This window comes from Miscanthus floridulus, chromosome 17 (genome assembly GCF_019320115.1).
Source record: "Miscanthus floridulus cultivar M001 chromosome 17, ASM1932011v1, whole genome shotgun sequence".
NCBI classification, from domain to species: domain Eukaryota; kingdom Viridiplantae; phylum Streptophyta; class Magnoliopsida; order Poales; family Poaceae; genus Miscanthus; species Miscanthus floridulus.
In genome coordinates, this window is record NC_089596.1 from 102,699,672 (window position 1) to 102,725,715 (window position 26,044).

A 26,044-nucleotide genomic window follows, 5' to 3' on the forward strand; every position below is an offset into this window, starting at 1 on the left:
GTCCAAATCCCCGTCCGTGAGCTCCTATCATGGATGGCTGCCGCGTGGCGTCAAAAAAATCAGACGGGACAGAAGGTGCGGAACTGGGAGAAAAAGACTTGAAACCAACACTGTAGGAGCGCACGTACTCCCGTTCCAAATTAATCGTCGTTTTGGGTTTTGGTACTATAAGTTTGACTATTAAATTTATTAAAAAAATATGTACAATATTTATATCTCTAAATAAATTTATTTAAAAATAGATTTAAAGATCTATCGAATAATATTAATTGTGTACCATAAATATTAATATTTTTTATGTAAAATTAGTTAAAGTTATTTTTTGAAAATCGAAAACGACATTTATCTGGAGCCGAGCAAGATTGCGAGAAGCACGTCAGATCACGTGCCTGTCTACGCGACGGCCATCGAAGCCATAGCACACGGACAGAAAGTTTGGACCCAGGGTACATAGAATTTTCTTCCCTCAATGACGCGGTGGGGGATGCGCAGCTCAGTGGATGTCATTGCATTGGGGGATAAAAGGGTTGTATTGATCCCATACTGTAGCTATAGTGTGGCCTCAAACTTCAATAATTTGCGTCAAATAAATCAGTAATCCCAGTCGCAGGGTAGCTACTTTTTTCAACACATTAAAAACGATTTGTTGTGTGGGCATTCAGATAAGTCTCCCGTTACAAATAAACATAAAGAGAAGAGGAATGGATATAGATACTAGATGCCCGGTATGCTGGAGACTAAACGAATATGGGGGGCACTGTTTCTCAAAATGCAAGTTTGTTGTAAGTGTTGGAGAGAAGCTGTACTTGAGGACTTACGGATTGAACTGCTCCAGAAAAAATCAGCAACCGAAGTGATTTTGGCCATCCTATCACTACGCGAGGAATTATGCTTGCGAGTGGTTGTGGTTATGCTCCTATACTCACGGTGGGAGGCTCAGAATAAAGCAAACTAGTACATCACGCGCGCCATTGCGTGCGCCGGCAATTTAAGCATAGTAAGTACTGGTAAATACAGCGTAGAGGTACAAAGTGTACTTATATTACATGGATGGATGTCATGAAGCCGGTAATGTTTCGAGTTGGAAGGCTAGGGTAGTATTGTTGACACACTACAACAGTGCATGCAATATGTCCAGAGGCAGGTTATAGCTTGGCATAGAGTCTGGTACATTACAGTTAGCAGCAGGTAGGAGTCCTAGCTTCATAACATTAGATAGTCGGATCCTAGACTATACAAAAATGCTGACGATGAGGTCCAAAAGTGCACAGATTGCATTGCGGTATAGTAACCTAGGCAGCAAAGGTTTGAACCGCCGTTGTAAATATCAATGTACATTGTGTTGAAGATGAGCTTGGCTGTAGGCGCTGCGACAGCCATGCACAAAGCGATGCACCAAGGGGTTTCCCAAGCTATACAAAACATCAGATAGGTTGATGTGACAATAGCAGCGTTGAAGAAGGTGACTTTATAAAACTATGGCAGTGTGTATCTAAAAACCTGTTTCCCTTTTTCTGATTGCCTGATGATGATTTGCGTCCACCAAACTTGGCATGTGGCTTAGTATCCTGGCCTCTTGGCCTAGAAGCAGAGCATATTTATTATTGTTGAGAAGTTGCACAGAAAGATTATATCCTTATGTTGTAACTCATCACTTTAAATAATCTGGCAAAAAATGTGAATCTCCGATCCATAGTTAGTGTTTAATACCTTTTTGCTCGGCTGTCTAGGTGGTCCTCCGGATGTTGTTCCTATGTATCCTTATCGTGTCCGGTGATCTAGACGTCTATGTTGAGTTCCTGAGAGGTCTGATGAGCAGATTCAGCGAAGGTTGTTTGATCCTATAGGAAAAGTACGTCATCGACAGAGGTCGCTGAGCATAGTTAACATAAAGTCTGTATTCACATTTGTTATGTGTGCGAATGCAGGTCTAGCATCAGTATGTGCGGTGTACACTTTAGGGGGAAAAAAGATATGATTTGTGGATACAAAGAGGACAAACCTCATCATGAGTAGACTGCTCCTCAAACAGCTTCCTCTTTGCAGCTTTCTTTTCAACATGGGTCGACGACTTTGCCGGGCTGGGAAACATAGCACGAGAAATTGTGAACCGGCAAGTAATGTTTGATTAATTAATCAGTGGTAAGTGTCAGCTATAGTACTTTAAATATAGCAGGCATCTATAATATTCAAAGGCAGTACTGCACAATAGACTAATACATAATAGTGGGGTAGTGATATAAGATCATTAGAAGCAATACTAATTCTGGTGATGAAATAAACACAATTACACAATACCACTACTTTCATGTCACCAGAAGAAAACGACGGTTGCATGTACAAGGATTAGAATTTATCAATGTGCATCCACCTGATGGTTTCATGTTGTGCTATTCATGATTCGCATGACGATCTTACACTACAAAGGTCAGCAGCCTACTAATGTTCCAGCAGTAAGAGTAATCTGTAGTAACTAATCTTTAGTGGCTTACTGAGTCTAATAGGAACATAGCAAGAACCTTTTTTCATATATTATGAGTGCATAGATTTTGACAGCATAGCGTAAAATAGGTAACTCATGGGAAAAGAACAGCACATAGTTAGATAGTTCCGAAAATGAAAGTGGTAAAGTAATTAGTAATTGAGTTAGGAAATGGCAAGGCATGACCAGTGTCACAGTAAGGCTGACACAAGAAAGAGGTCCAAATGTCTTGGTTGAATTTCACAAAACTTTTCAAGGTATGAACACTAATTCCCAGAGATACCATATGTCAACCATCCCTCAGAGGGTCAGACCAAATCATCTCCTGGATTATATAAACCATCTACCATTCAAGCTATTTTGCGCAGTCATTGTTAAACAACGGGCAAGTTTAGAAGCGGACCTAAAAGTGCAGCAAAGCATAGAGATACTATATGCTAACCATCCCTCAGACCAAACCATCTGTTTTATGGTATTATATCAACTGCTTACCATTCAAGCAAATCTACACGGGCACTGTTACACAGCTGGCAGATTTAGGTATAGACTTAACATCGCAACAGGAACCTAGATGAGTTAGCAAATTGTATGTACACAGTTTGTGATATGAGACACATACTCAGCAACATCAGATGAAGCAGGGGTATAAGCAGGTTCAGGTTCCACCGAGACCTGCACAGTGACGGGAATCAACAGACATCATAGTGTCTGTAAATGATAGTCTCAGCTTCGAACAGTAAGCTTTTGTAGTAAAAGTAATTAGGCCCTACAATGTCATTATACCAATATGAAGAGATCTGAAAATCCAAGGATATCGCATAAACAAATAGTACACATGTACGTGGAGACCCTTGCACATAACATACAAGAAAAGCAATGGACACAACCAGTTGACATATACCCTAACCTCATAGAAAATAACTGGGCAAGCAGGTAACAGAACGCTGAGAATCAGGAAAGCATGTAAGGTAAATGTAAGCATCCCTACAGATGTGGTACATCGGTATGAAGAACGCGGAGGCCGTTAATTTTCCGTAAGAAGCATCGACACGCAAGTACATTTTTCGTGAGAATCACAGGAACGCAAGGCCACAGTAAACATGGCAGTTGAGTTGGTAAACAAAGGCAGGTAAATTAGCGACAGGAACAAAGCACAAGAAGAAGAAATAATGCACAAAACACAAAGCATCAAGGCAGGTTGGATATCTAGTAAGGCTAGCTGAGCACAAGGATGAAGGAGCAGGATGGAAGACGCACAATAAACCTATAACACATGAAGCAATACGAAAAGACTTGGAAATCCCAAGATACCACATAAATCAATAGCATACACGTACGCGTACAGCACTGCGTACAACGTACAAGGAAGCTAACGGACAGAAACAGCCGACACATACCCTAAGCTCATCGAAAATAACCGGCCAAGCAGGTCACAGCATGAAGCGAATCAGGAAAGCATGTAAGCAAAATCTAAGCATCCCGACGGCCGCCGCACAGCGCAGTGACGTACGCCGAGGCTAGGCCGATATTTTTCGTAAGCAGCAGACAACCGTAAGGACTCCGTAAACATTGGATCTGAGGCCAGCAACAAAGCCAACAAAATTACCGATAGTAAGAGGAAGGTAAGTCCCGTCCACAGCGCATCTGCAAGAGGCACCTACATAGTCGATCCGGAGCAGCGACGCAACGACAGGGCCAAAACCTAGAAACAAATTCAAGTATTAGTACATACATCAGAAGGGAAATTAGTTTGGAAAACAAAAGGAATGGAAAAAGGAGTTAAGGAGTGGAGCACAGAGAAGGGGAAAAGCGATGTGGAGAGCACACCGGTATGAATTGCAGGTCCCCAACCCTACCAAAATAGCAAAGGAGGAGAAGAAAATAAACGTGGTTGGAAGCAGGGTAAAGGAAGCAGGAGCAAGCAGGGCCATGGCGCTGACAGGACGAACAGGGCCGACTGGGGCTGTAGCGCGCAAACCGCAGTCGCAAGAAATACACGTACAACAGTGGCAAGAAACACAGTGACGCAGCACGCGCGGTCGAATCAGGCAATATGTCTAGGGTGGAGGTGGCCAGAATAGCGTGGGCATCCACACCGCCGCACAAAAACCCTAGGCGAGAACAACAGACGAAGATCCCTTTGAAGAACGATGGCAACGAAGCACGGACGGCTTAGATCTGGCACAGGAGCACGTTGCAGGACGAGCATGTCCCACCCCATAGAAGCACAAAAGTACATAAAAGAGAAGGGGAGGAGGAAAGGAAGGCAGATGTGGAACAAACGGGGACGACAGAAATCCAATCGGCATGGCAAATCAAGGAGGAGAGAAGGAGCATGAGACAAACCCGGTAAATGGAGGAGCACGGGACCCACAGAGGCGACAACGATGGCGACAGCAGAGAGCAGGGAGCGGGCGAGGATGACCAAAACATGGAAAGGGAGACAGAACTGAAGGGACCAAGGCGGTGGTGCAATGGGACGAGAACTAGAAAGACCGAATGCAGGAGAACAGGAGCGGCGACGGCTGCATAGTAGCTGGGATGGTGGTGAGCCGTGAAAACGAAGATCGAACGGACCAAAGTAAGTTTGCTACCATGGACACCCTGAGGAGCGGGCAAACCTCCCTGCTTTGATAAGAAGAAATGCAGGTGAGGGTTTGTGTTGTCCAGGCCAGGTTCTTCATCGTGCATCCATGCTAATGATGAAATCTAGGCCAAAAGAAGAGGTGAACAAGAGCTCACGTATATGTGGTAGAACCTCCTAAATTATAGGACCCACATGCATCTGTCACTGTCCAACGACCTCTGACGACTATGCATATGTTTCTGGTAACTTAAGAAGACTGTCGGGTGTTCTCGGGGAACCCCGAATCATCCATGATTTCCGAGCAGGATCCCATTACAGAGTCATTGTAGTATTACAACATTTATTCAAATATCTACATCAGAGTAACTTAGCGGAAGTCTTACGATAACTTAGTTTACAAACCAGTTGTTTCAAACCTTATAAACTAAGTTTGATAATTATTACAAACCATAGTAGTAGTGGAGTGGCATTAGTAATGTAATATAAACACATAATATAAGTATCCTGCCCAAGGATCACACATTCACTTATCATCATCGACCTGAACAATAGTCATGTAGCACGGTCCACAACAGACCTGCTCATGAGGCTCACCTGCAACAAGGGTCAACGAACCCTGAGTACAAAAGTACTCAACAAGACTTAACCGAAATAAAAGTTTATATAACGCAGGAATACAGGCTTAGGGATTCAAGGTATGGCTTTAGCAATAATCAAAGTTCTTTTGTGTAAAAGCTCTTTAACAAAATTCTTTATATCAACATTTAAAAACTTCATAAGATCATATACAAAGCTGACATGATCCATAATGAGATCATGAAACTTCATATCCAACACCTTCACAAATCTTATTCGAGTTCCAGTTATTAAACTACGATGATGAACAGAGAAGTGAGTCTCCATAACCGAGGAGCAACGATGATTCGAACCGATTAAAACCCCAACTGGGAATTCCAGACCACATGACATATGTAGGTCTCCGACCTACATATACCAACCTACCCTCAGATCCTCTAAAACAAGAACGGGTTCGCGCCACCCGAGAATATAGTACTCCACCAATCCAGCTCATTGCCACGTGGGTACACACTATTCCCGCCATCTTTCCACTCCCAGTGCGTGAGTAGCCATTCTCGTAATAGAATAGCCAAGTTAAGGCTTACCGGAGTATGTGGTTAGTACTACAAAGTCTCACCTCACGCAGTTCAACAACGGACGGGCCTCAATCGACACAGGCGGAAAGAACCCGCTCACAAGACCTCCATGTCTTGTGGCTCCCATACACCGAGTCCACCCGGTCTAGATTTATTACTTCACATTCCTATATCACATGATAACATAAGTAACTAAAGATCCATTTAAAACTTGCAGGTAACAGGTAATCACCCAACTTTCATCGTTCTAAGCATAGCTAAGCATAACTAGGCATCTATGAATTAAACTGGTAACAAGGTAGATATATAAAAACAAGGTTGGTAATGCACCAATTGGGTTCTCACTTAACTCCTAATCACTCAATGCAGTAAAGAAGAGCAAAAGCGAAATCAATTTGTAAATCACAAGATAGGTTTAAATGCATCCGGGGCTTGCTTTGGTTCACGGAAAAGTCAGGTTCCTGCGACGTTCCACAATTATCCGATCTGACCTCAACAGACGGATTAACTTTCTCCACAACTTGATTAACTACCATGTGTTCACCTTCATTCACTACACATAGTAACAATGCCATGTTTAACATGATGCGAGGTATAAAACATGATGCTCGATGATGGATGCAAAAATTAACAACTTGAATACAACTTTCCTTCGTGGTACAGTTACAAGTCAAACTAACTAAACCCTTTTCGTAACACTTAATTCTATTGCCAAGAATCATTATCAACTAATGACCCATGATCATCACTCAATCCAAAATTCAATCAAAACCTAAATCATTAAAGGTTACTATTTACTTTTATAAATTAATTATTTAATTACAAATTATGAAATAAATCAACTTGTTCCAATTGACCTCAAATTTTTTGTAAATATTCATCTCATGATAACTAAGTGGCAAAACAATTTTCATAATTTTTGGAAAAAGAAATAAGCCTAGAAAAATCATGGAAACTCATTTATTAATTAATTGAGCAATTTTTATCACATTCAAAAAGTACTGAAAATCAACATTTCATATTTTCCTAACTAATACACATCACAAAGAGGTCACACAAAAATTTCATAATTTTTGGAGCTCTAAATAAATCTACACAAAAAATAACAAAAACATACACTATTCATTCATCTCTGAAAATTGAAAAACTGATTTTCAAACCGTTGAGTCACTAACACCCGACCCCACATGTCATCTTCAACCTTCGGCACTGACCATGGCAATGACGCGCTGACCAGCGATAACTCACCACCGGTGAGGTCTCCGGCCAAGGCGAAGATACCAACACACTCCCCACACCACCCCACATCGATTGAAGGCACTAGCTTAAGCAATTACAGCGAGTATTGAGCTTGATGCCATCCATGGCGGACACGGTGGTGCGGCTACGCTATGCCGGTGATGAGAGACCGATAGCAGTTAAACTAAGCGCTTGGTAAGGATCAGTAGCTCACCCTGAACATGATGGAGCAAAGAGCGAGGTCATAGGAGCAACGGAGATGCTGGTTGACGGTCACAGCGATCACGGCGGAGCAAGCGACGGTGACGGCAATTTTTCGATGACTACGATGGACAAAAGGAGCAATCAACCAGTCACAGAGCATCACAAGAACAAGGCGAAGCTAGAGGTACACTGAGAAAGAGCAACGACTCACCAAAGAGCGCTGGCCACGGTGACGCGCTTGCGATGGTGGTGCTGCCGGCCGTGAGGAAGAAAGACGGCGAGCGGCGATTCCCGGCGAAATCAAGTGACCACAGTCGGTTGGCTAGGTGCGCAAGGAACTAGTGAAGCTATTGAGTGCTTTGCTATGATGGCACAGGCATGAAATCGACGGCGAGGGCTCAATGGAGCAGCGGTGGTGGTGACTGGAAAGCAGAGGAGGAGAAAAGAACGACGGTGACTGTGTTTCGGCCTTTAAAGGACGGTCAGGAAGTAAGAGGAAACCACGACGATGCCTTCCCCACGCCAGCGCGAAGCTAAGGACGGCCACGCGCGCGCCTAGAACCGAGAAGAAGGACGCTGACGGTGTAGCGTAAGCGGCGAGCACTGTTCAACGTATTTACAGAATTGCCATTCATCTAAATTTCCAAATTACTCCCAAATTTATATAACAACTCAAAAATCTCCAAAAATAAAAGTTGTTCAAAATCAAAAGTTCTACAACTTTGCTTTTATAACCACCCCCTAATTCGGTCTACATTTTAAAATGAAATTTTCAATTCAAATAGGGAACATTTAAAAAATTTCGCCTTTTTCAAATTACTTCAAATTTTTCATAACAACTTTGAAAACTCCAAAAACAAACTTTGTATAAATTGACAAGCTCTACACTTTTGTTTTTAGGCTCAACCCTAAAATATGCTTAGATTTTTAAATGGGTTTTTAGGGTAGAATTTAAATACTAAAAATCAGGGTTTTCGAAAAATCAAATCAACACCATTGTTCTAAAATTGATTCAACCATACAAGGCAACACATATAACATAAATGTAAACTTATTTTAGTGTATGCATATCAAAGTTTTCACTAAGGCCAAATGCTTTGCAATGCATATGATGACATGGCAGGTTTTAGTATTTAAAACACCCGAGGTGTTACAATCCTTCCCCCTAAAAGAAATCTCGTCCTGAGATTCAAAGTCATAGGGTAAGTAATAGAAAAGAAAATGTGTCAATCCAAAAATATCCAAAATTTGTCCATACTATAACTGAGGTTCCTTTACAAACATGGTTCGCAACAACAGAGCAAACTAACATTATTCTATATTGACGCAAGAAACTCTGGAAATTTTTCTAACAAGTAATCTTCGAACTCCCAAGTAGCTTCTTCTTCTTAATGTTGATTCCATTGTATCTTGTAGAACTTGATTGTCCTCCTTCGAGTAACACGATCTTTCTGATCCAAAACTCGGATAGGATATTCGGAATAAGTCAAATCTGATTCAAGTTCCACTCCTTCAACCTCAACATTCTGTTCAGGCACTCGGAGATACTTCTTCAATTGAGAAATATGAAACACATCATGTACAACTGATAAATGTTCTGGTAATTTCAAGCGATATGCCACCTTTCCATACCTCTCTAGAATTTGAAGTGGTCCAATATATCGAGGTGCCAACTTGCCTTTAACACCAAAATAGGTAACTCCCTTCATTGGTGATACCTTTAGATATACAAAATATCTTTTGTTAAACACCAATGATCTATGTCATTTATCCGCATAACTCTTTTATCGGGACTGAGCTATCTTCAAATTACTTTGTATTTGCCTAACCTTGTCTTCTGTTTCTTTCACAAGGTCTACTCCAAAGAACCTTCTTTCTCTAGGCTCAGACCAACTCAGTGATGTTCTGCATCTACGACCATAGAGTGCTTCAAATGGAGCTATTCTAATGCTTTCCTGATAACTATTATTGTATAAGAACTCGGCCAAAGGTAAGCATTCATCCCACTTATTGGAATAGTTAAGGACACAACACCTTAACATATCTTTAAGTACTTGATTGACTCTTTCAGTCTGACCATCAGTCTGTAGATGATAAGCTGTACTATACAGTAGTTTGGTACCCAATGAAGAATGCAATTATTTCCAAAAGCTAGAGACAAATTGTGTACCCCTATCGGACACAATGGTTTTTGGTATTCCATGGAGACTCGTAATTTGCTCTAAATACATCTTGGCATACCATATAGTGGGATATGTATTCTGGACTGGAAGAAAATATGCTAACTTGGTTAGTCGATCTACAATCACCCATATTGAGTCAAATCCCTTTGATGTCTTGGGTAGACCAACAATAAAATCCATACTAATATCCACCCACTTCCAAACTAGAATAGGTAATGGTTGTAACTCTCCAGCGGACCTCAAATATATAGCTTTCACCTTTTGACAAATATCACACCTAGCTATATATCTAGCGATCTCTATCTTCATTTTGGTCCACCAAAATCTTTGTTTCAAGTCATGGTACATCTTGTTGCTTCCCAGATGAATAGATAACCTAGTAGCATGCGCCTCTTCAAGAATTGACTGACGCAACTCAAGAACTTTTGGTACCACTAGGCGATCCTTGAACCATAGCACACCTTCATCATCTATGCTAAAACATTCCGCTTTACCATTCCTGACTTTTTCCTTGATATGGGCTATACCCTTGTTTTCTTTCTGAGCAGCAATAATCTGGTCTCGAACAGTGGCTTCAACAACTATGTTAGTCAAACTACCATGTTGAATTACCTCTATACTCAACTTTTCCATCTCTTGGCATAAAGTCAAACCCATAGTTCTTACTGTTAGACAATTGCAATGACTTTTTTGACTGAGGGTGTCTGCAACCACATTTGCTTTACCCGGGTGATAATGTACTTCCAAGTCATAATATTTAATCAGTTCTAACCATCTTCTTTGTCGCATGTTCAAATCCGATTGAGTAAAGATATACTTTAAACTCTTGTCGTCGGTATAAATATGGCACGTATTACCAAGCAGGTAATGTCGCCAAATCTTTAGAGCATGGACCACAGCTGCTAATTCTAGATCATGAGTCAGATAGTGTTCTTCATATTGCTTTAGTTGTCTGGAAGCATAGGCAATGACTCAGCCTTCTTGCATCAATACACATCCGATATCAATACCCAAAGCATCACAATAAACATCGAACGACCTTTTGATATCAGGTTGGGCTAATACTGGTGTAGTAGTCAACAGTCTCTTCAAAGTCTGGAAAGTCTCTTCACAATCTGATGACCAGACAAACTTGACTTGGTTCTTCAATAACTCAGTTATGGACTTTAATACTTAAGAGAAATCTGGAATAAAACGACGGTAATACCCCGCCAATCCCAGAAAACTCCGAACTTGATGAACTATGGTTGGCGATTTCCAATCAAGCACATCCTTAACTTTGCTTGGATCAACAGCAACTCCTTCAGGTGACAAAACATATCCAAGAAACTACACTTTCTTAAGCCAAAAGTCACACTTACAGAACTTGGCATAAAGCTGATGTTCTCTCAAACGGGTCAGAACAATTCTAAGGTGTTCCTCATGTTCTTCCTTATTCTTGGAGTATACTAGGATATTGTCAATAAACACTACTACAAACTTGTCTAGCTTAGGCATGAATACTGAATTCATTAGATACATGAAATGAGCTAGAGCATTTGTAAAACCAAAAGACATTACCAAGTATTCATATAATTCATATCTTATGGTAAATGCCGCTTTGGGAATATCTTCAGGCTTAATCTTGATTTGGTGATAGCCTGACCTCAAATCTATTTTGGAGAAAACTTTGACATCGGCCAGTTGATCAAAAAGCAAATCTATCCGAGGTAAGGGATACTTATTCTTGATGGTCACTTTATTCAACGGACGATAGTCAACACATAACCTTAGGGTCTCATCTTTCTTTTTCACAAAAATTGCCGGACATCCCCAAGGTGATGAACTAGGTTAGATAAATCCATTCTCAATCAATTCTTGTAACTGAGTCTTTAACTCGGCTAATTCCTTAGGTGGCATCCTATAAGCTCTCTGAGAAATCAGAGCTATTTCAGGTTTCAACTCTATATTGAACTAGACATTCCTATTAGGTGGTAGACCGGGTAAATCTTTAGGAAACACATCAGGAAATCCACACACTACTGGGATATCTCTAATCTCTTTTACGACAGTTGCACAAACTCTTTCCACTGTTCTCCTTAAGGTTGGAAGTTGGATGAGAAGTTGAGAATTACTATCTGGCAAACTCACCCTTATAGTTCTATTCAAAGCATCTATAACAGCCTTATACTGGTACATCCAATTCATCCCCAAAATTACATCTATATCCTAATCCTTTAGGATAATCATGGTAGTAGAAAAAATATGCCCACCCAGGTTTATGGGTACCTAGTATACCATTTCCTTAGTACATAGACGTCCTCCGGGTGACTGTATAAAGAAATTTTTCTTTGTTGCCCCAATAGGAATTTAATGCTTCATGACAAATGTTCTATTGATGAATGAATGAGATACACCAGAATCAAAAAGCATAACTATAGAATGATCGGCGATAGGAAACATACCCATCATCACTGGCTCCCCTTTAGGAATCTCTCTGGCTTGAATATAGAAAACCCTTCCTGTCTTCCTTTCATCTTTGCCCTTCTGAGCATTCTGATTATTGTTCTTATTCTGTACTTGACCCTGTTGTTGATTGATAGGGGCTTTATGAGAATTTGAATTATACTATTTAGGATACGGACATTCCCTGGAGAAATGATCGGACCTTCCACAATTGTAGTATGGATAATTGTGACCCTAGGATGTTGGAGCATTGACACCAGGAGCATTGGTCTATTGTGGATTTTGGTAGGTTATAGCAGGACGGACATTTGACTGTTGCCCGGCTTGGAACTGCGGTGGACGATAAGGAGGACGATAATGGTTGACTGGATGATAGATTATCTTTTGCCTCTTTTGATTTCCACCAAAAGATCTAGACAGCACACTCTTCTTTTTCTTGATTTCCTTATGTTGTCGATACTTTTCCTTAGAAGCAATTGCAATATTTACTGCCTCATGATAAGTAACATTGGTACAAGTAGTCATCATTGTTTGCAGCTTGGTATTCAGACCTCTCATAAACCACCTCTTCTTCTTGGCATCCGTATTGACATGTTTAGATGTATATTGAGACAGGTGATTGAATCTTCCCACATATTGCATAACTGTTTGATCCCATTGCTTCAAAGCAAGGAACTCATTCAGCTTCATAGCCATCACTCCTTCTAGAATATAGTGGGCTCTGAAGGCGGTACGAAACTCAGCCCAAGTTATTGGAATGCCAGCTAGTTGCATAGCCACTAAGTTTGCCCACCAAGCACTTGCTGCTCCTCAAAGTTGCTAGGCGGCAAATGTAGGTTTCTGATACTCCGTACATGGAATAAGATCAAATTTCTGCTCCATAGTCCGAAGCCAATCATCAGCCTCTAGTGGTTCATCTACCTTGGTGAACACCGGTGGTCTTGTATCGGTGAAATCAACATATGTAGCTTCATGCCTATTATGATTGCGACCATGGTTTCCCTGCACCATATTCTGGTTACTCTGAGCTATCTCTCGAAGCAATTGAGCATTTTCAATATTCACATTGACAAGGGCGGCGATAGCATCAGCTAGATTTGGTGGAACTTGTGGCAAATCAGGAATGCCATCCTCATCTTGTGAAGTACCAGGAATATGCAAACCCTGCGTACAACGCATCTATTCATAACAAACCAAACTTTACTCACAAGCCTTTATTGAATTGCAACAAGAGTTTACTCCAAAACACATTACATAGGGTTTACTAAGTTATACATAAAACCGCATCTAAACAAGACTACTTAACTTTAACTAAAACTAACTATTATACATCTCTACTCCTTTCCTTGATCACTTCAAACTTTGGGCTCGGTATCCATTCCGGAAATATTTCCACCCTCATTATCACTTTCATCGATCATCACTAATTCTTCATGATCTTCTTCTTCTTCTGATTCACTAGCATCGGCAAGGATAACACCTGGGTCCATTGCATTAGCTTGAGGTTCATGATTTGGATCCAGGAGGTTGCTTAGCCTATGAACTTCTTCATGCAAAGTAGTATTATGTTCTTCTAAATCTTCTATATAAAATTCTAGCTCATGAGTTCTAGCTCTAGCTACATCTTCTCTATGCCAAGCTTCATTCCTTCCCTCCACCATACGAACTAACATACGTTCGCAGTTCCTGTGAGCGGTGGTGAGATGCCTCAATTGATCCTGTAATTCTCCTATCTATATGGAATCCAAGGCCCTATCTCTAGTAGCTTAGGCTAACTCTACAGAAATCCTCTATATCTCTGCCTAGGAATCAGGCCTAGAGCTACTACTGCTAGCACCATCGTTCCTAGGGGCAAGTTGGTGACGGGGAACTCCTTTGGGTCTAATGGACTTACGGGGTGTCATCTTGGTACGAGCCATACTGTAGGGAGCAAGATTAATCCAAGTAAGACAATCTGATAACAGTCTCAATAGCAGTAGGGGTGGATTGCACAACTTAACCCAGACTCACTACCCAACCCAGACTCAGAGGTGAAGGAAGTAACAAGTGGATTAATCATGATGCATGAATCGTTCTTACGAACAAAAACATCAAAGCTCATAAAGTACATAAACAATAGTTATTATTATATAGGGCATAATAAGATTACTACTCCACCACACAAAGCCTTTTTAATTAATTAAGGAATGGTGAGAATGAAATAAGATAAGCCAGAAGCAATTTAGACCAAATTAACACGTGATAAATATTTGTCCCAAATCATTTTGAAATTTTGTAAAACAATACAACAAAGACCATGTAATGATCGCTCTAATACCATTCTATGGCAGAACCTCCTAAATTATAGGACCCACATACACATGTCACTGTCCAATGACCTCTGATGACTATGCATATGTTCCTAGTAACTTAAGAAGACTGTTGGATGTCCTCGGGGAACCCCGAATCATCCACGATTTCTGAGCAGGATCCCATTACAGAGTCATTGCAGTATTACAACATTTATTCAAATATCTACATCAGAGTAACTTAGCGAAAGTCTTACAATAACTTAGTTTACAAATCAGATGTTTCAAACCTTACAAACTAAGTTCGATAATTATTACAAACCATAGTAGTAGTGGAGTGGCATTAGTAACATAATATAAACACACAATATAAGTATCCTGCCTAAGAATCACACATTCACTTATCGTCATCGACCTGAACAATAGTCATGCAGCACGTTCCACAACAGACCTGCTCATGAGGCTCACCTGCAACAAGGGTCAACGAACCCTAAGTACAAAAGTACTCAATAAGACTTAACCGAAATAAAAGTTTATATAACGTAGGAATGTAGGCTCAGGGATTCAAGGTATGGCTTTAGCAATAATCAAAGTTCTTTTGCGTAAAAGCTCTTTAACAAAATTCTTTATATCAACATTTAAAAACTTCATAAGATCATATACAAAGCTAACACGATCCGTAATGAGATCATGAAACTTCATATCCAACACCTTCACAAACCTTATTCTAGTTCTAGTTATTAAACTACGATGATGAACAGAGAAGTGAGTCTCCATAACCGAGGAGCAACGACGATTCGAACCGATTAAAAACCTAGCTAGGAATTCCAGACCACACGCCATATGTAGGTCCCCCGACCTACATATACCAACCTACCCTTAGATCCTCTAAAACAAGAACAGGTCTGCGCCACCCAAGAATATAGTACTCCACCAATCTAGCCCATTGCCACATGGGTACACGCTATTCCCGTTATCTCTCCACTCTCAGTACGTGAGTAGCCATTCTCATAATAGAATAGTCAAGTTAAGGCTTACCGGAGTATGTGGTTAGTACTACAAAGTCTCACCTCACGCAGTTCAACAACGGATGGGCCTCAATCGACATAGGCGGAAAGAACTCACTCACAAGATATCCATGTCTTGTGGCTCCCATACACCGAGTCCGCCCGGTCTAGATTTATTATTTCATATTCCCATATCACATGATAACATAAGTAACTAAAGATCCATTTAAAACTTGCAGGTAACAGGTAATCACCCGACTTTCATCGTTCTAAGCATAGCTAAGCATAACTAGGCATCTACGAATTAAACTGGTAACAAGGTAGATATGTAAAAAACAAGGTTGGTAATGCACCAATTGGGTTCTTACTTAACTCCTAATCACTCAATGCAGTAAAGAAGAGCAAAAGTGAAATCAATTTGTAAATCACAAGGTAGGTTTAAATGCATCCGGGGCTTGTCTTGGTTCACAGAAAAGTCAGGTTCCTACGACGTTCCATAATTATAAGATCCGACCTCAACAGATGGATTAACTTCCTCCGCAACTTAATTAACTACCACGTGTTCACCTTCATTCACTACACATAGTAACAATGCCATGTTTAACATGATGCGATGTATAAAACATGATGCTCGATGATGGATGCAAAAATTAACAACTTGAATACAACTTTCCTTCGTGGTACAGTTACAAGTCAAACTAACTAAACCCTTTTCGTAACACTTAATTCCATTGCCAAGAATCATTATCAACTAATGACCCATGGTCATCACTCAGTCCAAAATTCAATCAAAACCTAAATCGTTAAAGGTTACTATTTGCTTTTATGAATTAATTATTTAATTACAAATTATGAAATAAATCAACTTGTTCCAATTGACCTCAAAATTTTTGTAAATATTCATCTCATGATAACTAAGTGGCAAAACAATTTTCATAATTTTTGGATAAAGAAATAAGCCTAGAAAAATCATGGAAACTCATTTATTAATTAATTGAGCAATTTTTATCATATTCAAAAAGTACTAAAAATCAACATTTCATATTTTCCTAACTAATACACATCACAGAGAGGTCACACAAAAATTTCATAATTTTTAGAGCTCTAAATAAATCTACACAAAAAATAACAAAAACATACACTATTCATTCATCTCTGAAAATTGAAAAACTCATTTTCAAACCGTTGAGTCACTGACACCCGACCCCACATGTCATCTTCAACCTTCGGCGCTGACCACGGCAATGATGCGTTGACCAGCGATAACTCGCCACCGGTGAGGTCTCCGGCCAAGGCGAAGATACCAACACACTCCCCACACCACCCCGCATCGATTGAAGGCACTAGCTTAAGCAATTACAGCGAGGATCGAGCTTGACGCCATCCATGGCGGACACGGTGGTGCGACTATGCTACGCTGGTGATGAGAGACCGGTAGCAGTTAAACTAAGCGCTTAGTAAGGATCAGTAGCTCACCTTGAATGTGATGGAGCAAAGAGCGAGGTCGTAGGAGCAACGGAGATGCTGGTTGACGGTCACAGCGATCACGGCGGAGCAAGCGACGGTGATGGTAATTTTTCGGTGATTGCGATGGACAAAAGGAGCAATCAACCAGTCATAAAGCATCACAAGAACAAGGCGAAGTTGGAGGTACACTGAGAAAGAGCAACGACTCACCAGAGAGCGCTGGCCATGGCGACGCGCTTGCGACAGTGGTGCTGCCGGCCATAAGGAAGAAAGACGGCGAGCGGCGATTCCTGGCGAAATCAAGTGACCACAGTCGGTTGGCTAGGTGCGCAAGGAACTAGCGAAGCTATTAAGCACTTTGCTGTGATGGCACAGGCGCGAAATCGACGGCGAGGGCTCAACAGAGCAGCGGCGGTGGTGACTAGAAAGCAGAGGAGAAAAGAACGACGGCGACTGCGTTTCGGCCTTTAAAGGGCGGCCAGGAAGCAAGAGGAAACCACGACGACACCTTCCCCACACCAGCGTGAAGCTGAGGATGGCCACGCGCGTGCCTGGAACCGAGAAGAAGGACACCGGCGGTGTAGCGTAAGCGGCGAGCACTGTTCAACATATTTACAGAATTGCCATTCGTCTAAATTTCCAAATTACTCCCAAATTTATGTAACAACTCAAAAATCTCCAAAAATAAAAGTTATTCAAAATCAAAAGTTCTACAACTTTTCTTTTATAACCACCCCCTAATTCGGTTTACATTTTGAAATGAAATTTTGAATTCAAATAGGGAACATTTAAAGAATTTCGCCTTTTCAAATTACTTCAAATTTTTCATAACATCTTTGAAAACTCCAAGAACAAACTTTGTATAACTTGACAAGCTCTACACTTTTGTTTTTAGGCTCAACCCCAAAATATGCTTAGATTTTTAAATGGGTTTTCAGGGTAGAATTTAAATACTAAAAATCAGGGTTTTCAGAAAATCAAATCAACACCATTGTTCTGAAATCGATTCAACCATACAAGGCAACACATATAACATAAATGTAAACTTATTTTAGTGTATGCATATCAAAGTTTTCACTAAGGCCAAATGCTTTGCAATGCATATGATGACATGTCAGGTTTTAGTATTTAAAACACCCGAGGTGTTATAGTATACCTGAGACATAGACTCAAGGTAATATCCTCAAGGTAATTTGCGATGGAGCCTTCTTTGCTAGAAATAAAGATAGGTAGCTGGGGGTTTGTCATTCGCGACCATAATGGCCATGTGGTTGTGGCGGGATCTAGTTTTTAGGATCAGTTCATAATGCTGATTGTACTGAAGCTTAGGCCTGCATTGCAACTTTGCAAGTTGCGTCGAGTCTTGGTATGGGAAAATTTATACTTGAAACTGACTCAATGAACACGATGAGTGCACTTTAGTCGGATGAGCGTGATCTTAGCCCTGCATCCATCCTCTACAAAGAAGCAGGGTAACTGATTTCATTATGTTTTGCCTCAGTATATATTGTTTATTATCTTAGATCTTGTAATAGGAGTGCTCATGATCTGGTTCTTTAGGAGCAGTTCATGATGCTGATTGTGCTAAAGCTTAGGCCTGCATTGCAGCTTTGCAAGCAGCGTCGAGCCATGGTATGGGAAAAATTATACTTGAAACTGACTCAATGAACATGATGAGTGCACTTTAGTCGGATGAGCATGATCTTAGCCCTGCATCCGTCGTCTACAAAGAAGCAGGGTAGCTGATTTCATTATGTTTTGCCTCAGTATAGATTGTTTATTGTCCTAGATCTTGTAATAGGGGTGCTCATAAACTAGTTCTTTAGGAGTAGTTCATGATGCTGATTGTGTTGAAGCTCAGGCCTGCATTGCAGCTTTGCAAGCGGCGTCGAGCTATGGTATGAGAAAAATTATACTTGAAACTGACTCAATGAACACGATGAGTGCACTTTAGTCGAATGAGCATGATCTTAGCCCTACATCCGTCTTCTACAAAGAAGCAGAGTAGTTGATTTCATTATGTTTTGCCTCAGTATATATTGTTTATTGTCCTAGATCTTGTAATAGGAGTGCTCATGATCTGGTTCTTTAGGAGCAGTTCATGATGCTAATTGTGCTGAAGCTCAGGCCTACATTGCAGCTTTGCAAGCGGCGTCGAGCCATGGTATGAGAAAAATTATACTTGAAACTGACTCAATGAACATGATGAGTGCACTTTAGTCGGATGAGCGTGATCTTAGCCCTGCACCCGTCCTCTACAAAGAAGCAGGGTAGCTGTTTTCATTATGTTTTGCCTCAGTATAGATTGTTTATTGTCCTAGATCTTGTAATAGTAGTGCTCATGATCTGGTTCTTTAGGAGTAGTTCATGATGTTGATTGTGCTGAAGCTCAGGCCTATATTGCAGCTTTGCAAGCGGCGTCGAGCCATGGTATGGGAAAAATATACTTGAAACTGACTCAATGAACACGATGAGTGCACTTTAGTCGGATGAGCATGATCTTAGCCCTGCATCCGTCGTCTACAAAGAAGCAGTGTAGCTGATTTCATTATGTTTTGCCTTAGTATAGATTATTTATCGTCCTAGATCTTGTAATAGGAGTGCTCATGAACTGGTTCTTTAGGAGCAGTTCATGATGCTGATTGTGCTAAAGCTCAGGCCGGCATTGCAACTTTGCAAGCGACGTCGAGCCATGGTATGAGAAAAATTATACTTGAAACTGACTCAGTGAACACGATGAGTGCACTTTAGTCGGATGAGCGTGATCTTGGCCCTACATTCGTCCTCTACAAAGAAGCAGAGTAGCTGATTTCATTATGTTTTGCCTTAGTATATATTGTTTATTGTCCTAGATCTTGTAATAGGAGTGCTCATGATCTGATTCTTTAGGGGCAGTTCATGATGCTGATTGTGCTGAAGCTCAGGCCTGCATTGCAGCTTTGCATGCGACGTCGAGCCATGGTATAGGAAAAATTATACTTGAAACTGACTCAATGAACATGATGAGTTCACTTTAGTCGGATGAGCGTGATCTTAGCCCTGCATCTGTCCTCTACAAAGAAGCATGGTAGCTGATTTCATTATGTTTTGCCTCAGTATAGATTGTTTATTGTCCTAGATCTTGTAATAGGAGTGCTCATGAACTCGAACGTGTGAGTCTAGATTGGGACCCAGATCAACCTCATGTTTGGCTTGATCCCCTCCTGAGTTTTGTATCTGATATTTTGGTTCGCGATTCTGCTGAACCCAGTGTGAATGAATAAATAGACTCGGAGCGTTGTTTCAAAAAAGAATAACGCATGCCATACGCAAAATTACGTAGATCACAGCTTCCATATATATGTATGTATATGTGGTAGTGTTTGAATTCTATGGGAATTTATTATCCATATTCCTAGAACCTAGATTCTGCATACTAAAATTCCCAACCTGTTTGGACCTTTGGATTCTACTTATTGTAGACTATAGTCATCTCAAGCATCTTTCTCCAAAATGTCATCAACCTTACATCTCATGTCCAGACAAGTAAGTGAAAAACACACATGCGCCATAGCGTCCAGATTTACATATAGATATACATATTATTCTACCAATTACAAATCCACAAAAGAACCTAAACATTTATATATAGTCCATACAAATTTTCTCTTACATTCATGACCGCATCGCAATATTATCACCGCTTGATTATCCGTGAACACATTTGTATCTTCATCTTCGTCTCCCAATTGAGAATTAGCACCGCTTGATTCCGATGAGCCGGACATTGCCTAGCGGGCTTCCCCTAGCTCTCTGTCGCACAATTAGTCTAGCCAGCACTACGACCTTGCTGCTCCACCGTTCGAGCCGGTGATCTTTGTATGTGTTCTACCCGTCGCGCCTATGGCAACTCGTCAACCGGGCCTTCGGGTTGTGTACCTTGATTCCCACTTTCCTTAATGAAGCATGTGCTAAGCACGCTTTCGAAAAAAATGATTCCGATGGGCCGGACATTGCAAATGGCATGTAATTTTCATCACAATCACACATGTCAAAGTCTGCATCGGTCATTGCGCTTTCACGAATAAAGCTATGCAGAGCCAAGCAAGCGAGTATTATTTTCGATTGTTTTCTCGTTGGATAACTTGGTAAGTCTAACAATATCCACCACTTCATTTTTGAACACCGAATGATCTTTCAATCACGTTGCATAGTGACGAGTGCACAAAATTAAAATACCTCTTTTTCCCACTTGGTCTTGCTCCTTGTCGAAACTCTGGTAAATGATATTTTGTTTCTTTGTACGGTGCAAGATATCTAGGTCGGTTTGGGTAGTCTGAGTCCACGAGATAAAATTTTCCTAAATTAAAAAACACTGCCACACATGATCGAATAAACTTTAAATAAACATCTAAGTTCAAACAAAGTCCCATGCACTGATCAACATCAATGTTCAAATAATGGATAGCCCTAGAACGATAGTGTAGCAAATGATTCTTTCTGAGGGAAATTAAATTAGATTTGCTACAATTTAACATGTGGCCAAATAATAAAACTAGATAGACATACAACAGAAGAGCATGGAGTAGTGATGAAATAGCAAAAAGAAAAGTTATCTTCATACATCTAAATGCTTGGCAGCTAAAAAATTAGGTACTGTTAATACATATGCGCACTAAATGTAACCCTGTTTGGAGAATCAATCATGGAATATATTGTCAATCAAACAATGTTTATAGCTTGATTTTCGTAAGAACTGGTTATGACTTTTGAGAATAGAATCATAGGGCCCGTTAGTGGTTCAAATCCAAAATTGCATACAAGAGTCAGCAATTTGAACTAAGAGAAAGAACACCCTGAAGTCTCTTCTTAACATGAGCTGCAGTACTCCAAGTATGAAACTTATGGGTAAATCAATCTAAGTGAGGATTAAACACGTGTGTACTTGAAAGTTGAAATAACAACCGTGATTAGGCTACTTTCAACTTGACAATAAACCAATCAACCATTAATCCAATCAACTAAACAACACGTATGTGCTCATGGGAACCAGTTAAGTTTGGGGTAGTATTGTGGGGAGGCACTATGTCCAATGCCTGCAATGGTTCAGACTTTCTGTTTCCGTTTGATTTTTCATTTTTTAAGTGTGCAAAACTTGGTTCTAGCTATAACCTAATAATAAAAGTTATTGAATCTATTCTATTTTTTAAATAGTTAAGCACTTATGCTAGTATGTAATTCAAAATAAAGTAATTAATGACTCTATACACCTATACCATTAAGAATATGATCTAAAGTAGACCTAAATTTGCATCTAGTTACCCATGTCCTCCTATTACGATAGATAGTTTATGTGAAATTGGCCTAAAATGTTGTAGGCTCATGACTATTAGCCGAAGATATATGTAGATTTGTGGATTTAATCTTATTTTGTTGTCAAATAGGAGCACCAAGAGATTGAAGCTACTCCGTTAAAAAACGGGAGGAGCACCAAGGCACCTAGTCATCCAGAAGATCAGAATTTGCTCAAACGGACTTGCTAGTGCCTGGATGTCCGATCTAGGGCGTTAGCATCGGACGATGCCCGCACGCGAGAGAAGGAGCCCACGTCGTCTATTTTCTCGTGTGCTCAACGAGTGGGCCCCCACGCCTACACTCATTTTTTCTGCGTCCGCTCGACGATGCCCTAGTAGCGGGCCCATGCCGCACAGACGTCACCCAACAACTGCTATAGGTGGCTGCGACAGGTGGGTCCCATTACAACATGTGCAACATCAGATCTACTTTTGCAACATCCAGGTGAAAAATACTTGCAATATACGTCCAAAAATAGTTGAAACACTTACAACATACGTCTAAAACACTTGCAAAACACCTGAAAAACACTTGAAAGCCATTGCAAAGTATGCAACATTGAGATAAAACACTTACAACAAACATATGAAACACTTGAAAATTTGAAACATACGTTTGCAATATGCATGTACATGTAACATCCAGATCTATTTTTGCAACATCCAGATGAAAATATTTGCAACATATGTCTGATACAGATGAAACAATTGTAACATACAGTGGAAACATATATGCATAGCCATTGCAACATGTACAACATCTTGATCTACTTTTACAACATCGTTATAAAACACTTGCAACATACCTCTATATCACCTAAACCACTTGAAAAATACGTTTGCAACATGCTCTTTCAGTGCAAACATCTACTTGCTGCTTCGGCGAACAGAGGCTCATCGGCACGTAGAGGTCATTGGTGTGCTCGCCGGCGACGCGGTGCTCATTGGTAACACGGAGCTGGGCGGCTGCGGCGTGCGCAGAGGACGAGTCGATGGCACGTGGAGGTCACCGGTGTGCTCACCGGCAGCGCAGAGCTGGGCGGCGGCGCATATAGGGCTAGATGGGTCTAGCACGGGCAGCGGGGTGGGTGCGGCGCGGGTGGCACAGAGAGTGAGTGGAGCGTCGTGATAGAGCGTTTCCGATTGCTCAAATGCTTGACACTTGACAGAGGTACATGGGCTCGATTCGGCCCATGATCATGAAACCAGTACTATATGGGCTCTACCTGCCATGTCCATCGCTGCTGGGTCTCCGTTTCGTCCAACAGACCCAACGCACACTACCTGGCCCACCACCTGATCCAAATAGAGGGGCCAGCCGAGCCCAGCCCACCCCAACTTCCAACTACTTCTTCTCTCGGCGAGTCGGCGTCGCCTAGTCATCACTCACAGTCACTCATCAAGTCATCGGTATCCTTCCAGATCCCACCGCGCGTCTCCTGCTGCGACGACACGCGCACCACAGCCCGTCGCGTTCGTCAACGGTCGACCCATCGCCCATGGGAGGGAGGCACGAGGCGGAGGCGGACGGCGGAAAGGCCGGGGGCTACTCTTCCTCCGGCCTCCCGCCGTCGGAGCCGCCGCACCTGAAGGGCCAGCCGCCGCAGGAGTACGGGTACGGCACGTTCCAGGGCCCTCGGCAACCTCCCGTCGGGTTCCCGCAGCCTGCCCCGCCTCCCGGGTTCGGCGGCGGCGGCGGCGGCTATCACCAGCAGCAGCCCTACGCGCCCGCGGAGCCGTACTACGCCCAGGGGTACCAGGCCGTGCCAGGTATGGTGGGGGTCTTCTCGGTCGCTGAGATTGTTTGCTCGCGCTGCTTAGCTTAGCTGTGTGATGGGGAAAAGATGCAGCTGGGGGTGCGAGTGCGATTCGAAGTATTTACGAGGCTTTCATGGTGGGATTGTTTGATTGATTATGTTGGTTCATGATCGTATCTTCCAAGTGAGGCAAACCGGCAAATTCACAGCTTATAACTGCCAGCTGATGAACCGATTCAGAACCTTTGTTTGCTCCATGTTAGCACTTGTTCTTTGGTAGACTGCAATTAATGTTAGCAGTTGTATGCTCCATTCAACTGTTGTTGAGCTACCGCAGCTGTGACCACTAATAATAACGTTAATTGAGATGTTGGTAGTGACATTGGAGACATTTTTTGATAGAAGAAAACTGGCAAAGACATATAATTAATCTATTCTAAGATGATTGGATCCACTGACCAAAAGCGATTGTGATGCGCTCGCTGATGATTGCCAATCTGGTGAATCGATTCAGAACCTTAGCACTTGTTCTTGGGTGGACTGCAAATTTTCATAATGAAAACTGGATTGATTTCAATCTTCAAACTAATTGTGCTACATTTACCCACTGTTCAACTACTGTTGTTGTGATCCCTAGCTATATAACATTAATAATTGATTGAGATGTTGTTCGTGACATTGGAATTTTTCTGATGGAAGCAAAGATATACAATTCTGCAATTCTGAGATAATTGAATCCATTGACCAAAAGTGATTGTGACGGGCCAATGACTTCTGGTTTATGAACACATACAAGAAATTGAACTAGCTAACTACACTGTGGTGATAACGAATAAATGTGTGCCGACAATGAAAAATAGAAATCTATGTTAATGATCATATAGTTTTTGATATGTTAATGATCATATGGTTTTTGGTCCCTTAGGCTATGGCCCTGTTGCTGAAGGAAGACCTGTGAGAATGAGGCGTCTCCCATGTTGTGGCCTCGGCTTAGGCTGGTGTCTGTGAGTGTCTGCCTCTGTACATGTGTTATTTCCCTGTATTTTCTGAAGTCATACAGCACTACTAACAAAGTTCATTTCTCTTCCTCAAACAAGGTTCATTACTGGGTTTTTCCTTGCTGCCATTCCATGGTACATTGGAGCTTTCGTTCTGATATGTGTGCGGGTACATGACCAACGAGAGAAACCAGGATATGTTGCTTGCACAATTGCTGTAAGTTCCTTTCTATTAATACAATGCAACACTGCTGCTTATCTCACCTCTGGAATTTGAGATTGAGCTGCATGGAAATGTGGAAGCAAACTGTTTGATTAATAGTCTTTGCTGTACCAATTGAAAGGAAAAAAAAGGATAAATGTACTACCAGTTGAAACGAAAAAAAGAATAAATGTACTAAACATACCTAGTACTTATTACTGATTTTAAATTGCAATCTGCTGAAAATTTACATTTAACTGTACAGGACTACTAAACTGTTGAATATGATTGTTTGCTGGCTATATCATTTTTTCTTAATTCCTTCTTCTTTTGAATCTCAAGCTGATTTTGCTTCAAATTTGACGTTACAGGCCGTTGTTGCTGCCGTTGCCATCCTCCTGGGGGTAACTAAAGGAACACACGTGTGGTGAATTGCCTCCAGAGAAGGCAATGGATGTATACTTGCGTTGTATATCTGTGTGTATTAAAAGTGTGGAGCAACATCCATGTGCTCTTATGTCCATATATATTGTACTTTGTAATGAAATTTTAAATGTAGTAATGTACCATCTGCTTCTTGTAAGCAGCACTGCATCATATCATATAATAAGATACCTTGTGTAAATTGCGGATTTTCTGTTTTCCAATGAATTGTCAGATGCAGCACTGGTCCACTGGACAGCCTCAGACATTATACA

The 26,044-nt window shown here is 41.2% G+C and overlaps 1 protein-coding gene across 1 annotated transcript; it reads left to right on the forward strand.

Annotated features, from left to right (window-relative positions):
- The first annotated feature begins 23,772 nt into the window (after positions 1–23,772).
- LOC136517038 (large ribosomal subunit protein eL20z-like) lies at positions 23,773–25,971 on the forward strand. The gene is made up of 4 exons (XM_066510549.1): positions 23,773–24,159; positions 25,072–25,150; positions 25,244–25,361; positions 25,718–25,971. The coding sequence occupies exons 1-4, from the start codon at positions 23,889–23,891 to the stop codon at positions 25,775–25,777; spliced, it is 528 nt and encodes a 175-aa protein (XP_066366646.1). The 5' UTR covers positions 23,773–23,888; the 3' UTR covers positions 25,778–25,971.
- Positions 25,972–26,044: the final 73 nt, after the last annotated feature.